The sequence below is a fragment of the Daphnia pulex genome, chromosome 12 (assembly GCF_021134715.1).
Source record: "Daphnia pulex isolate KAP4 chromosome 12, ASM2113471v1".
NCBI classification, from domain to species: domain Eukaryota; kingdom Metazoa; phylum Arthropoda; class Branchiopoda; order Diplostraca; family Daphniidae; genus Daphnia; species Daphnia pulex.
In genome coordinates this window covers 8,296,505-8,311,834 of record NC_060028.1, presented here as the reverse complement: position 1 = coordinate 8,311,834, position 15,330 = coordinate 8,296,505, and the positions used below count along the sequence as shown (strand labels likewise).

Genomic DNA, 15,330 nt, shown 5'->3' with positions numbered 1-15,330 from the left:
CGTTAACGTGACCCACTATATACAGAACTATCTTTTATAATGAATGAGCAAACGCCAGCAGCATATAGACACGGATGTGGTTTGGTGTGTGTGAAGTAATCGATCGGTGCTGGTTCCTCGTGCCTATATAGTTGGATCGTTACACAAAAAGAACCCCCCCAGGAGGAGAAAGAAAACCCAAAAGGAAAAGAAGAAAATGACGACATGCAGTAATAGTTCTTTAAAATGTCATGCACCATCAGCGGAGAGAGAGTGAGCCGCGCATGTATTTCCGCCGGTGTATATAACGAGCGAGCGAGGGGATAGGAGCTGACGGGCAATTTATGGGGGGGACTGTTTGTTTTGGGAATAGAATATTTCATAACGCACAAAACATGTTTCGAGGAATGACTTTCTTTTTTATTATTTGCAGCGAATGACGTCAATAAAACAGGGAAATATCTCAAAAATGGAATTCATCCAGTCACAATGCCACAGTATACATAGTCCAGGGTATATAATAACGTGACGTATGACGACGGAAATAATTCATATTTTTATACTGTATATACTATATGCTATGATGAAAGATATGGTTTCTCGTGTGTGAAAACGAAAGCATAAAGGAGAAACAATAACACGAGACTGGGAGGGATATAATTATCACAAAACCAAGACCTTGGTCTCATCCAGCCAGGCTCCTCCTCCTACTCATTCCCCCCTGGAAGTTTGATTCAATTCTCAAGGTGATGGGAAATGTCAAAAGCCCAGGAGGATGTGAATAGGGATCGCAAGAAGCAAGAAGAATGATAGAAATTGACGCATAGTAGTAGTCGCACTAGCAGCAGCGCGGTTACTAATTACTGGTTGGCACTGATTAGGTTTCCAAGGTCGTAAATAGCCCAAACTATCCCGAGCTCGAATGCAGACCACGTACTGGGTTGGTCGATCAAGGCCGTCAATTTGATCCGAACGCAAACCGTAGCCAACATCTTTGGCGATGATTGGAGCGCTGACAAGATCGGGTTGTCCAGGAAGTTGTTGCTGTTGTTGCGGTTGTTCTTTCAGCATAGGGCGGACCTCGACAGAAAAATCGCCCACGTCTTGCCGCGTTTGCACGTACCAACTGTACGTGATGGACGAGCCCAAACTCGTCACCTCACGAAAAACGACGTCTTTGACGATGGCGTACTTGGCCTTGTCGTTCACGCTGCGTCCGCACGTCAGCGATTCGTCGTCGACGGACGCCAAAGTTTTTCCGGCCAGCAAATGCGGTTCTTGGCATAGAGTTTGACTCCACGGATTATGATCGTCTCCTGCCTGATCGATACCACTCAGCCAAAACTGCAGTGGCCTCAGTCGGCAGTCGCAGGCGATGGGGTTGCCTTCCATCAAGAGCTCCGTCGAATTGTTCTCCATCAAAAACATGAACTCGTCGTAAAAGCGCGTCAGCCGATTGAAGCGCAAGTCGACCGCCTTGAGCCGAGGAGAGGCAACAATTTCGTCGACGGGGATTTCCATCATCAAGTTGTGACTCAAATCCAATCGAGTCAAATTAGGCAAAGGACCCAACAACCCTTTGGCTAGATGCGTCAGACCGTTGTGAGCCAAATCCAGCGACTCCAAACTGGTCATGTTGGTAAGCACGCCTGTAAAGAAACGTCAAGAATCGTTAATGAATTCAGATGCGGCAATCTAATGCGAGCGAATACCTTTCCGGATTTCGTTGAGGGAATTTCCCCTCAGGTTGAGCGTGCGGACTTTTTTCGTGCCGATGAGAATCTCCTTGGACAAAACGGGCATCCGATTGTAGGATAAATCAATCTCGGACAATCTGTAAGGAATCCAAGGGCTCTCCGGGAAAGTTTTGGGTGAAATGAACGATATCTGGTTGTGAGTCAGATTTATCTATAGAAAAATAAGAAATAAAACATTCAATCATCATTCGAGTTATTCAGAGACCACTAGTCGAAATGTTGTACCCTTTCCAGAGATAGGCAATCTTCCAGGATCGAGTGGGTTTTATTGTCAAGTCGTTCTAGATTGTTGTGGGAGAGATCTAGCGTCCTCATCGACACCAGTCCGTGAAAAGCTCCGGTCGGGATGGAAGAGATGGCGTTGAAGCTCATGTTGAGGTGAAGTAGTTGGAGCAGTCCTTCGAATGCTTTCTCACTGACTTGACTAATGTTGTTGTGACTCAGTCCCAATTGGAAGACGATGGGCAAACGGCCAAACGCACCGCGATTCAACGAGGTGATGTTGTTAAAGTCCAGGAAAATGTACTGAATCGTGTTCAAATCGGACAAAGACTGGTACGGCACGACAGAAACCGAATTGTTTCTCAAATCCAGTCGCTGCAAGCTGATGAGATTGGCGAAACTGCCCGCCTCCAAGTTGTCGCCGATTTCGTTGTTGCTCAGATCCAGCCCGAGAAGAGAGTTCATGACGGGCCAGATGCGGTTAGCCGGGATCTTGGACACGCGGTTACTGGCCAGGTTGAGTTCCAATAGGGAAATGGGCAGCGTGAAAATGTTGGAAATGAAATTGTGTTCCAGTGAAAGCCAGCGGATGGAAGAGAGGCGAGTGAAGGCGCTCCTGGCCACTTCTTTCAATTGGTTGTGACTGAAATCGAGTTCAATTAACGTCACCATATTGCCGACGGCAGAGCCGCTCAGGGTCGTCATGTTGTTGTAACTGAGATTCAGATGGCGCAGAGTAAACAAGTTGGACATGGACGCCCCATCGATTTCCGACAGCTCGTTGTGCGACATGTCGACAGTGTGGAGCTCGTACAACTTGGGGAAGGTCTTTTTCGGCACCACCTGCAACTGATTGTAGCTGACGTTCAAGATGGCGATGCCCGTCATGTGCTCGAACGGGACGTGCGACAAATTGGTGATTTGATTGAACTCGAGTCGCAGTTCGAAAGGGTAAGTGGTCGCATCAAACGCAGTGCGGGAGAATCCCGTCAATTTGTTGTGCGAGAAATCCAGCAGCGTCATATTGGCGCAGTTGACGAAAGCTCCAGCCTCCACCACGTCCAGCTGGTTGTAACTAATGTTGACTTTGGCCAAATAAATGTCTTTGAAAGCGGCTTTCTCGATCTTGGTGATTTGGTTGTCTGACACGTCGATGTTTTCGCAAAGATTCAATTCGTGAAACATTTGAAAGTCGATTTTCGTTAGGAAATTGCGGGCCAGGTCGATGGTGCCGATACGAGACACGGCGCCAAACGTCCCTCTTCCGATATCGGTGATGTTGTTGTCGCTGAGGTACAGCCGACGAAGGAAGCGCATTCCGCGGAAGGAATTGGAATCCAATTTTTGAATCTTGTTGCCGCTCAAATTCACCACTCGCAACACCTGCAAAGACCAACCAAACGTCAATTGAAAATGATGGGAGTGTTATTATCATGTCAACTAAAAGTTTACCGTGTTGCGTGCAAAGACTCCGCGAGGATATTCCGTCAATCCGTTGTGGGACACGTTGACATTAATCAATTTGGCCAGATCGGAGAAGTAGGTCGGCAGCAATTTCGATAGGATGTTGTGACCGATGTCAAGTACTTCCAAATTACGCAGCGGTTGAAAGATGCCCTTTGGAATTTCTTTCAACTGATTGCCGTGCAAATCGAGCGTTTTCAACTTGTCGAGGCCGGCAAAAGCCTCGGGCATCAGCTGCGATATGTTGGCATTCACTAATCGCAGTTCCTCCAAGTGAAGGCCGGCAAAAGCTCGACTGGAAACGTTGCTCAATCTACTTTGATCCACTCGCAAAACGGTCAAAGACGATAATTTCTTGAGACCTTCCGGGATTTCCACAAGTTCCGTCCGGGTCAGGTTGATCATCATGAGCGTGTTGTTGGATACGCCGAGGAAGGCGTCATCTTCAATGTACTGCAGGGGAGTGTCGATGATGACGAGCCGGCGGATCTCGATGTTGTGGAACAATGGACCGTACAACCTTGAAGAGGGGGGAAGCAAAACATTTCACATCGTAGAGAATGACATCAGACAATGACTAGTGACTTACCGAGAAATGCGAGAGTTGGATATGAGCAACTCGTCAATAGGCGCCCGAGCATTGTTTAGTCCAACAGACAACGTAGCCAAATTCGTCTTATTACAATGTATCACCTGGCGATAAATTCAATTAGTTATTGGGATTGAAATTGTTTTTTAAAAATGTTCATACCAATCCAGTATCTGCACCACGAATACAGACACAGGGATAGATGAGCCTGGGTTCTTCCGGACACGGATATTTGGGTCCGGGTGGAATGTAGATGGAAACGGAGACTTGCAGCTGAAGTAGAAAGACAAGGGAAGAAAAGAGGAACAAGACCCGACCACCAGACATTCTTGCAAGGGGGTGAGACTTCCACAGAGTCTTGTCACTTGTTGATTGTGTGAGAGCCACGAGAGTTGGTTCAATAGAAAAGAAAGGTGGTGGGCTGGGCAGAGTCAAGGCCAGCAGCCAACAAAGTTCGCTTCTTACTACACAGTATATTAAAAGAAAAATTCTCTCGCCACCTTATTCGGAATACGCCCGACGTGTGTGTGTGTCTATGTGCAAGAATTAAATTAAAAAGAAAAATTTGACTCTTTCACTTTCCATTGGCCGTTCCCTTTGCATTCGCATGACTTTCACTCGACTGTGTCACTGGCCGATTTCTCTCGATCAGCCGAAATGACTGCAATTATCCCACGTGAATAATGGCACGCAATGCAAATAGTGACTCACGCTAAAAATTTAGAAGATCACCTGCAATAGAGCGTTTAAACGTAACGTGAGATTTTCTTGACCAAACAAGCCCAAGAAAACAAACGGCACGCGTGAATGGAATGAGGCCAAACAGTTAAGCGAAGAAAAGAAATAAACCAGGGCTCTAGTTATTATCACAGTTGCAGGATTTAGTCCAATTTAGAACACGTCGTGTCTCGGAATATGTCACTTTGCGGATGAACTGGTGGATGGAAGCGAAACAAGAATTGTTTAGCCGCACACAGGAAAGTAGGAAAGGATCACAATAAGAGAAGAAAACACGTGGAGTCTGGACGAGAGTTGGAGCTCAACTTGTGCATTTCTTACCGAATGGATAGGTGTATAGGAGAGTCAGTCGAGTGGAAAAGAACCCCCGTTAGGCCAATGACCCACTTTCAATCCCTCCCCCCCTCACCTCCGCAGGCCAGCAGCAGCATGTACCTGTACCACTTCTTTTCTACTTTACCTTCCTTCCAGAAGAGTCTCGAAATGAAAACAAACGCGCACCGAAATAAAAGTGTGTAGGAAGGAAGGAAATGAGGATGAAAACATCAATCCCAGCAGGGGGGTTTGATGACGAAAACACCGAAAAGAAAAAATATAGAAAGAGAAATCTTTCTTTCCCAGCATTACCTCCGCAAAATGAGGCGGAACGACGCCCTTTGAACGATAATTTCCCAAATCAAGAATCTTGTTATTTGAACATAAAAACGAGCAGTTATCGCACCTTCGCTCTCCATGTGTCAGCGTCTTCTACTTGGAAAAAAAATTTCACGTCATTTGCATGCGTTTTCGTATCCTTTTTTGCGGTACTGCAACGCCCATGATCGATGCGAAAATCTCGCCTACGCGCGCTGAACAATAATACTTTTTTCATGATGGATGGATAAAAGATGACCGGGTATTATCGCAGCCTCTCCTTTTCCCTAAATCCACTGGAAAGTTAGACAAATAACAGTTTGGGGCGTAGCTATATGCTAATGAAAACAAGCGTCGTCGAGGCCATTGCAATACACCATCACTTTCGCTTAACTAAGCCAAGACGACCAAATTTTTTTTTAAAATAAAAGATAAAGAAAGGTTCTTGGGGCCCAAGGTGCCCGCTGCTTTTAAAATGGTCATTCACTGTGTCCTTGAGAAAGGAAATTTTATACCATGAGGAACCGGAATCTGCTAAAACCACCAGCTGTCTATAAGAAGCTTACAAATACTCTTTTACCTGTGTGTTGTTCGGGGTTTGCGCAACGACTTACAAGGCCAGGTGAGCTGGCAATAAAAAGGACAGGCGATTGGCTGTTTTCAAAAAGAAACAAAATTGTGGAGCTGTCGATGATAATAAAAGATAAATAATAATAAAAAAGTGTTACCATTTCTTTCCATCCATCTTCCCGCAATACAAGGAAGACAACAACAACAAAATGTAGTAGATATAATACCTTGAGAATTTATCAACTGATTAAAAACCTGACTGTCGAATAGAAACGTCATGCAGTGGAACCTGAATTATTTTGTTAAGGACGTGGCGAAATGGTTGAGGTCATTATTCCCTTAAGAATAAATAGTGCACAAAAGAAAAATAATAAAAACGACAAAAGTTGTCTCCTTCAAAAAGGGGATGATGATGATACTACCGCCCTTGGAAACAGATGAATACAACCTGGACGTTCGTCTGGCGACTTTTTGTACATCAGCTCAACAACCCCGCATCATTTCGACACAGGTTCTACATCCTGCATCCAAATTAAGGCTTGCAAAGCTTCTTCTGTTTTTTTGTTTTCCAGTAATTATCGCCATTGTTTCTTGTACGACGTCTCCTACCTGCATCGCCATTAATGGGCTCCTCCTTGCAGTCAATTATCAGACGCGCGATGTTTGGCCAACTAGGGAAAAATGTTATGAACATTAGTAGTCAAATGTGTGGGACTAAATTCAAGAGAAAGCGGAAAAGAATCGCCACTTTTGTTTCCAGGGTCTTGTCTTTTGTAGATATAGATGAAAATAGGTTAAACCTGCGATAACTTCCGCCATAAAATAAAGAAAAAACTTTCGAGATAGGAAATATAAACAAGTTTTCAGACCTTCAAAAGCTATTCATTCCGAAGAGATTAGAATATGATTTACATCTTTTTTTTAGCAAACCACAATAACTATTGAAAGAAATTCTTTGAAGCGCAGCACGAGCTGCTTTTTCTGTTTTGTTTTGCTCGTGGGAGGCTGTCTTTTTTCATTCCGTGTAGAAACTTTCAGAAAAATTTCCTTTAAAGTATTCTCACGACCTCGTCTCGACAAGTAAGCCATTTCAGAAAAAGAAACAGACTCTTTGTTTTTGTTTTCTTTTAACAAAGTTACGATAAAAAGAAATGATCGAATAACCGTTTGTGAAACGCACTCGATTTTTGATGGACTGCTCCAAGGTATTTCTTGTTCGGCGACTCTTTCGAAAACCAGTAGCCTAAACTAGAAAAAGGAACGGCTTAATAAGGCGAATCGTACTGGCAAATAATTGATTGCAACTTTCAGAAATAAAAAATAAAAATAAATGAATAAATCTTTGGTGGTGACCTCCGTCAATTCCCAAGAATTGCGTTGACATTGATGAACAACGCTGTCTGCTACCTACTAAAAGGTTTATCTGCATTAATCATTTTTTTTTAGCCAAAATGTAATCGAAGAAAAAACGGTTAGAATTCCAACCCGTTAACAATTGAACAGTGAAAAATATCATATGGTCCTTTAACGACTAATCCAAATCTACCTATAATATTTTTAAAAGTTAAAATTGGATATCACTTGGTCAGTTGGATTGGACGGAAGCCAAATATTCATGGCGGGCAGGCATTTCATCGGCTGGTCGGTTATAAGGAGTCCAAACAGGTTCACCAACGAAGAAACGCTTGGCCTTGATGTAGTTCTAGAAATAGTCAAAACATATTAGCACAAAATGAAAAATGAAAGCGGTCTGGTGAACGAAAACTACGAGAAGACACAAATGACTCAACAACAGACCGAGGAATCCAACGTAAAACGATGGTAAATGCCGGCGGGCAAAATCAGCAAGTCGCCAGCTTCCACTTTAATGCGGATCCAGCTGTCATTCTTTGCGTCTCTCACATCGAAAAAACCGGAGCCAGCCACTACGAATCGGATTTCTTCGTCAGTGTGTAAATGCTCGGAGAAGAAAATCTTCAACTATAATTATTGCAAAGAAATAATAAGTAATTGATTAAGCAATTAGATTGCCAATATAAATATTTAAACCTTTTCTTCGTAATTGGGTAACTTTTCGGGTGATATCTCGATCACATCCTCGTAGTTGTAGCCTCTATCTTTCTTGATTTTATCAAGCATACCGTCTTCCTCGTACGTGTCAACGTTCAACTAAATCAAATCAATAAATTTTATATTAAGGAAGCAATGCGACAAACTAATGTAAAAGATTTTGTATTAACCTTCCAGTGGAGGACTCCAGTAAGATTGACGACATCTTTCATGTCTACAGGCTGGGGTGGATTTTTATGGTGATCCAAACGCTGATCCTCGTCCGAGTCGTCCATGTACCAAGCGCTAACCATCTTGAAAAAATAAAATAAAAATAAATCAATTAACGTAAAATTACGATATTCAAATACATTTTTATTGAGCTCATTAAAAGATGAGATCACTTATAATGGATTTTAAATTAACATCCAGTTTGTTTTCTAATTGACGATAGGTTTCCATGGCAACGGCATGGAACTCTGAACGATCCGAGTGGACGAGCTCTCCATAAAGATAAGCGCCCATGGCCGGATGTTGAAGTAGAAACTGCTGAACCAAATGTAAAAGCGGAGTACACCGCTGAGCAACAATCAATTCGCAAGCACGGTGGTAGACATCCGCATTCATCAAATGAGGCTTGTAATGATCCATGAAACGGCAAACATTTTTCGAGAGTAATTTGCTTTCCAATACCAGTAACCGATCCAATAAAGCAAGGACTTGGTCAGGTGTGGATTGGGGAAACGTGAACGAGGGAGGATTGTGTGTGCGCCGCCGCTTCCAATACTCAAAGTGCTGAGCCACTTCGGAGTCCAGGCGATTGGTAACGAAGAGGTCGTTGTTGGGCAATGAGGAGCTGTAGAGCCACATTTGCGCATGGTACCGTATCTCCTCTTTTTGCTGGAATCGTAGGCAAAAGAATTCGACGCATTCGGCTGTAGTCACCAAACAGCCGTGAAAATGTTCGACGAAGCATTTCAATGCCATCAAGAGAGGATCTAAGCCAACAATGTTGACCAGCTGAATCAGAAAGAAATAACCCTTCAAATAAGGAATTTGCGAGACTGTTTTGTCACGATTCAAGCCATTGATAACAACGTTAAGTTCCGGATCGAATGCGCTCATCCGCTGCAGAGAAGGATCGACATTTTGGCAATCGGACTTGAGGATCTCATAGCGATTGATTGCCTTCAACGCCAAAAGTTCATTTCGATGAGCAAACTTTGACATCTTTAAATCGACGACATCCTACAGAGAGAGAGAAAAAGAAAAATCATGAATAAAATGTCTATTGGAATTTGCATTTAGAAAAATACCTCCATAAAAGTCGCGAAACCTTCACTTATCCACTCTTCGTTCCAGTTTTTCGGGCCAATGTTTATGCCGAACCAAGAGTGACTGATTTCGTGGCCAAGTCTAGCCAGCATCGGTGTTTGGCCGAAAAGAATGGTGGGCGAGATCAATATCAGACCCGGAGACACAAATCCGAGACAGGCCACAGATTGTGGAACGATGATAAAATCCAATTTCGGAACAACATGCCTTCCCAGAATGCGATAAATGGTTTCAATCGAAGAAGAGATGTAATCCTTGAGAATCGATGGGTCAAAGGAATCTGAATGGAAGACTCGACAAGAGATCCGAGGACCGACAACATCAATCTGGGCGAACGGACACGGATAATGCGGATGGCGACATTCTATCAATCGATCATCAGGTACAACACATTCTACACTCATAGGAATGTCAGTACATTTCCATTTCCCGATTCCAAGAGCAAAAGTAGATATCGGTAGCAGCATCGACGTGAAAAAATAAGTACCCGCATCAGTAAGAAGCCCGGTTTCGTCACCGGTGGTGGTTGCACTGAAATCGTTTGGGACTTGCAGCAATAACTGCCAAGTAGCCATGAGAGCTGGTGCATCTTGACTGGGCATCAGAGATCGATTGTTGATTAGACTCCCAGTAGTTAGGCAGCAAGAATTTGCTCCATCATCATCAAGAATCCAGGAAACTGAGCTTCCTTCTGGTTTGGTATGGTAGTGAAGACAAACCAATGTTTCTCTTTTTTCAAGAGTTGTGATTTTAACACACCAACTTTCAAAGTTAGGGTTCAGTACTCTCCTGGCTTTCTTTGACGTCCAATAACCAAATTGCTTGTAACTCTTTCTTTTCTCAAAACTGCTTAAAAAGTTCAAAATTTCCCCATCGCTGCAATCAACTTCTTCCACTTTGTCGATAAATAAATCCTTGAGATCTAAAATCAATACCGACTCTGGACAAGTACTTTTAACAAAAACATAAACTTCCCCAGAAAAAGTCTTTTGTTCCAAATGACAAGTTAACTTCAAAAGGTAGTGTTCTACTTTATAGCCACTTTCCAAACTGAGCAGTGGCAGATCTAGACTTTCCTCGCTACTCATTGCAAACTTAACTTTATCCCAATAATCAATACATAAAAGGTATTCTGGTGAAAAAAATTGGCAAATTACCTTTAGAAATGATACCACTGAGACAAGATTCGTGTTATTCAGCGGTTCAATCGCTGCACATGTGGCAGATTGGGAAAAATTGTTTGACGCGGGATTAGTCGTCTGCTACTGAACTAGTTCGAAATAAAACTGTTAGATGGCGAAAATTGTCTGCAAAAAGGAAAGTAGATCAACGAAAAATCGTGTTGTTTGGTTTCCAAACAAAAAGAAGAGAAATTCCGGATGTCGAGTAACGACTTATGGGAATCGTATTGTTTTACAATCATGCCGTTGTTTGACATTGTTCTGTGAGGCATCTTCACTTGTGGGTCTTGGACAGATTCAGTAGGTATACCCGGTTTGGCTTTTCAGCTTTGTTATTGTTGTTATTTGTTGTTTGGATGTGAGTGACGCATACGACGACGTGACTACCCTCATTTTATCGTAATCAGGTTATCGGTTGTCTTTTAAGCAGCAACAAGAACCAACTTGCTTAAGGAGCAGTGTAACCTTACCAATGTTTTTGTGTATCCCTTAGGATAATGGCAAACAGCAATGGGGAATCGAGTCCTCTAGCTCAACAGAACATTCCACCCTTCTCGGTGAGAGAAGTCTACAAAGCGGGCTGGCTCAAGGGTGTATCATTCCCAGGCGAGAGGAGAGGAGTCATCTTTGGCAAAAAGTATGAACGTCTGTGGGCCCTCTTCTGCATCCACGATGATGTCCAGCCATTCCTGGAGTTTTACATCGAACCCAAAGCCACTCCAATGCACCAACCTATTTGGGCCACATCGCTGGCTCAGTGCATGCATGTCTCCCATTCCATCGCTTTGCAGGGTGACACCTTTGAGTTTGTGGTCACCTGTCGTGAGTGCACAGCCCTACGTCTGGGCGCTTCGACTCGCGAACAGATGAACGAATGGGTGGACGTTCTGAGGAACCGTCTTCGCGATATTGGTGTCCTCGAGCCAAAAGAGAATTTCTACTCTCCCCTTCCAGAATCTGCCAAACCTCCGCCCATGACGAACCTCTCGTCCACCAGAGACCCCAATTCGCCTCTGCCACTTCCGCCAGCCAGCCGGAATGCAATCCGTTCTGATCAGCAGCAGCAGCAACCAGACGTGCTTTACGCCGACACAATCGAGTCGCAGGTGACGACAGTGTCGCAGTCTGTGACCGGCGATGCAGTCGAGTCTCACGTCACCGTCATCTCTGTCAACGAAGACATTTCGGATGATTCAACCTTCCATGCCATCGAACCCAGTGCCGTTCCAGCATCCACGCCCAGTATGTTTTCGACGCGTGTACGAATCGCCAGTGCGCCGAGTTCCTTGCGCGAAGCCATCCAAGTCGAAAACAGTTACGAGGCCATATTTAGCTCTTCTTCTTCTTCTGCTCTCCCTCTTCTCGCTACCCCTGCGACTCCCACAACGACCCATCACCGGAGTAGCCGGCAGCTACCGGAGCTTCCTCCAGGCCCACCAGCAGCAGCAGCAGCAGCTCATCCAGCCGATCACGGGGTGGTCGTGCGGACGCCGTCACATCACCACCATCCTTTGACACATCACAACATTGGAGCCCACGGACAAGCCCAACGAACTCGCGAGGGTCTGAGACGGACCATGAGCGTCGGGCAAGAGCATCAGCATCTCCATCCTCAGATGCCGCGATCCATCCCTCCGCCTCCGTTGCTTTTGCAACCGGGACCCCCTGGCCGTGGGGGCAGAGATGGAGGACTCGTCCTCATGCCAAGGCCTCCGCCGATGTTTGTCTCATCTCCTCCGCAGCCTTCGACTAGTTCGCATCACCCGCTGGGCACGAGACACAGCAGTCCCCTGTTCCGGCCGACTCCGTCCAATCACCAATCGTCGGGCAACGGTGCGGCTCTCCAGCCCGTCAACGCCAACCACGGCCCAGGTGGCCCGGAGTCAGGCTATTCGCTGAAAGAGAGGCAAGTGGCCCGTCTGCGGATGGAGATGCAGCATCCAGCCGGCGTCCGCATCATCCTTAAGAAGAGGGACTGCCACAACACGATAGCTTTGATCGACGCCCTCGGCACTGTTTGGTATTTCCCCCCTTTTTTGGCCTTTCATTTTTGGTCTCAACTGTTTTTTGATTTTCTATTTTGGGTGTTTGGCTGTTTGGGGTCATTTCTCGCAGGGTGGCCGGATGGCGGCAGAAAGAGAAGCCGCTACTTTACAACGTTTTCCATATCGGCGATCAAATCATCCGCGTCAGCCATTGCAACGTTTCCTCATCGGTCGATGTGAATCGACTCATCAAAAATGAATCGTCCGGCCAGGTAATAAAAGGACAATCTCTTGACTTCCGGTTTATCTCTCAATAACTGACTGACTCTCTCGTCTTCAATTTGTGTTTGCAGATTGAATTTATCGTTCGCCGGATCCCTTTCGGTCGGGTGTTCCACCTGCGACGTGAGGCCGAGGGCCAAAGTTTGGGCATCGTCCTCACCGAGGCGGGCGGCGGTGCAGAGATCCGCGAAGTGGTGGCCGGTGGATTAGCTGCCCAGCAAGGCGTGCCACCGATGGCCCTGAGTCCGTTAACGCTCATTTCATCTGCCTCGTCGTCCTCGTCCCCGATGCCCTGCTCTTGGACGTTGACCGAGATCAACGGCCGCCCACTGAATCTTTGCTCCAAGGAAGGCGAGGCGAGAGACCGGCTCAACGCGGTCGGCAAGGCCGTTTCCATCCTCATCCAGCCGACCGAATTCGTCAAATTACTCAAGAAGCAAATCAAGAGCATTCGCGGATACAAGGAATATCTACTCGGCTAGACCACAACGACATATCATCACATTGGCTGCAACTTTTCCCTTTTAATTTTAATTTTAATTTTTGTTGTTTTTCTTCAATAACTTGATGTCCTGCCCAACGAAGAAAAAAGCACAACGACCTATCAAACATTTCCCAACCGATTTAATTATTATATACATATACATTTCCGAAGTGTTGATGATGACCATAATACCCCACCCCACTTTTGTTTATTTACCTGTTTGGATTTTTGCGGTTTTGTCTCTTCTCCAAGAAGAAGAATCCCCGTCTCTCTACATTTCCCTCTCTCCCTCTCTCCTACAGCTTTCGTGACTGTGATAATTAAAAAACAATTTTTGTCAAAAACAAAACAAGCCGGGATGAAATAAATCAGAAAACTACAAATTCAACCAAAAAAAGAAAAGAAAAATAATGACGGTCGTTGTCGCATTACCAAAAAATAAAGCGACGACATCCGCCACCTCTCTCACCTGCCGCCGGCTGGAAGTCACGACGAGAGTCAAAGCCACAAGTCGACTATGAGCGCGATCGGAATTCATATATATTTGATTGTATAAGGTGTTGAAACATTGAACGAACGAGCGGAGGAGAAGAGGTTGAAACAATTGATTAACAAATTCGGGAAATGACGTAATAAGACACGTAATCGTGAAAGGGGGATAAATAAAAGTGTTAAATAGAGATTTCTATAGCATCGTATTACGGTGTATCATTTAACGCGTCCAATTTTTGTTTTGTTCTCAGGCGTCATCACAGTTTCAACGCACTGTTCAGTCATTTGTCTCTTTTGAAATTCAGACAAGTTACTGGCCATTACGATGATCGTTTGTATATAAATGTTTGTCAATGAATGGGATGCAGATAAGAGGATAAGGTAATGTTATATGACGTTGAAGAATGCATACCGTAATAGTTTGTTTTGTTTGCGACGACGAAACTGAAAACCAAAAATAACAAACACCAGCCTGGATTGATTGACTTGACCGTTGAATCCAACCAATTAATCCAGTCCAAAAAATATGAAGAAAATGAAGAAAAGAGTTTGGAAAAATAAACGGCATCATATCGGATTAGATAAACATACAAAGAGACAAGGAGATATGATGATAGTCAAGTCACGAGAGTCGCAATGTCCTGATGAGGGTAGAAGGATTAATGGATGAGGTACACAAGGACATACGGACGACGACGCCCCGGCATTTCGAATTCAATTTGCAGCCGAAAAGAAGAAGAAGAAAGGTGAAAATTTCGAAATGAAGAATCAGAATGTCGGAAAAATTGTGCACGGAGATTTGTGTCAGTGATTTGCTTTTTACTTGGTTGGTGGCGCGAAATTGCCTTTTTTTCAAAAAAAAGATGAGATCCATCAGTTGGGTTTGTTTTTTGTTCGTTTCCTCGGATTGATTCACGGGTTTGGGGGTTGGGTTGGCGTTTCAGACGTGACTGTCTGTGTGGTGTGCAGACGACGAGGATTCGGTCGGATTGACGACGCTGGTGTGGGACGTGGTCGAGAGAGTGGCCGTCAGCAGAGGTTTGCTGGACGCCCGGTTGGCGGCGGTGCAACTGCCCTGGCGTCCGTACTTTTGCAGGACGGGTCGGGGACTGTTGGCGGCCGCCAGGAGATCCTCCTTGGTCATCCGCTTGATGAGCTGGTGCTCACTGTTGCTGGTGGTGGCCGAGTGTGAGGCCGTGCCGGACGTGGTGGTGGTGTTGAAGGTGCTCTGGCGGCTGAGGTGGCGCAGGAGCCGCTTGCGCCGGCCGGCCCACGTGAAGCCAAGGGCTTTGAGGAAGGCCGTCCGGAATTTGGATGACATGACGTTGTAGAGGATGGGATTGATGGCGGAATTGAGGTAGAACATGACTCGACAAAAGTTGAGCACGTGGTAGTACGTCTCGGGTCCCATCATCTGGATGTCCTCGTCCGACGTCAGGATGAACCACAACGTGAAGATCTTGAAGGGCAAGAGGCAGATGAAGAAGAAGACGACCACCGTGCCCAGCATCGACACCACCTGTGCGTCGAATTAATAATGATTTATGATTCATTCATTAATTTCATTCAG

At 45.1% G+C, this 15,330-nt stretch overlaps 4 protein-coding genes across 10 annotated transcripts in view; 1 reads left to right on the top strand and 3 right to left on the bottom strand.

Moving 5' to 3' along the window:
• Nucleotides 1–377: 377 nt before the first annotated feature.
• LOC124208863 (protein artichoke-like) lies at nucleotides 378–5,997 on the bottom strand. The gene is made up of 6 exons (XM_046606720.1): nucleotides 4,174–5,997; nucleotides 4,012–4,115; nucleotides 3,411–3,942; nucleotides 1,962–3,341; nucleotides 1,692–1,887; nucleotides 378–1,628 (listed from the first exon to the last, which is right to left on the bottom strand). The coding sequence occupies exons 1-6, from the start codon at nucleotides 4,336–4,338 to the stop codon at nucleotides 739–741; spliced, it is 3,267 nt and encodes a 1,088-aa protein (XP_046462676.1). The 5' UTR covers nucleotides 4,339–5,997; the 3' UTR covers nucleotides 378–738.
• Nucleotides 5,998–6,518: 521 nt separating this feature from the next.
• Nucleotides 6,519–10,633, bottom strand: LOC124208866 (1,2-dihydroxy-3-keto-5-methylthiopentene dioxygenase-like). Of its 3 annotated transcripts, none has more exons than XM_046606725.1 (5): nucleotides 10,498–10,633; nucleotides 8,193–8,318; nucleotides 8,002–8,121; nucleotides 7,750–7,932; nucleotides 6,519–7,654 (listed from the first exon to the last, which is right to left on the bottom strand). In XM_046606725.1, exons 2-5 carry the CDS (start codon nucleotides 8,313–8,315, stop codon nucleotides 7,538–7,540), a joined length of 543 nt encoding a protein of 180 aa, XP_046462681.1. In that variant the 5' UTR covers nucleotides 8,316–8,318; nucleotides 10,498–10,633; the 3' UTR covers nucleotides 6,519–7,537. The 3 variants fall into 3 exon arrangements, 2 of the variants coding, with proteins under 2 accessions (XP_046462681.1, XP_046462680.1); XM_046606724.1 differs by having other exon boundaries at nucleotides 8,193–8,315; nucleotides 10,494–10,606; XR_006880668.1 differs by lacking the exons at nucleotides 6,519–7,654; nucleotides 7,750–7,932; nucleotides 10,498–10,633 and adding exons at nucleotides 8,406–9,249; nucleotides 9,318–10,484 and having other exon boundaries at nucleotides 8,015–8,121; nucleotides 8,193–8,315.
• LOC124208865 lies at nucleotides 10,615–14,468 on the top strand. Of its 2 annotated transcripts, none has more exons than XM_046606722.1 (4): nucleotides 10,615–10,817; nucleotides 11,011–12,537; nucleotides 12,633–12,774; nucleotides 12,856–14,468. In XM_046606722.1, the coding sequence occupies exons 1-4, from the start codon at nucleotides 10,630–10,632 to the stop codon at nucleotides 13,264–13,266; spliced, it is 2,268 nt and encodes a 755-aa protein (XP_046462678.1). In that variant the 5' UTR covers nucleotides 10,615–10,629; the 3' UTR covers nucleotides 13,267–14,468. The 2 variants fall into 2 exon arrangements, with proteins under 2 accessions (XP_046462678.1, XP_046462679.1); XM_046606723.1 differs by having other exon boundaries at nucleotides 10,685–10,821.
• The window catches only part of LOC124208867 (glutaredoxin-3-like), a 41,169-nt gene continuing 39,629 nt past the window's right edge, over nucleotides 13,791–15,330 (bottom strand). For all 4 annotated transcript variants that reach the window (XM_046606727.1, XM_046606729.1, XM_046606726.1 and 1 more), the window contains one exon: nucleotides 13,791–15,279. In XM_046606727.1, the coding sequence (XP_046462683.1) occupies nucleotides 14,701–15,279 (579 nt within the window). In that variant the 3' untranslated portion in view covers nucleotides 13,791–14,700. The remainder of the gene's footprint in view (nucleotides 15,280–15,330) is intronic.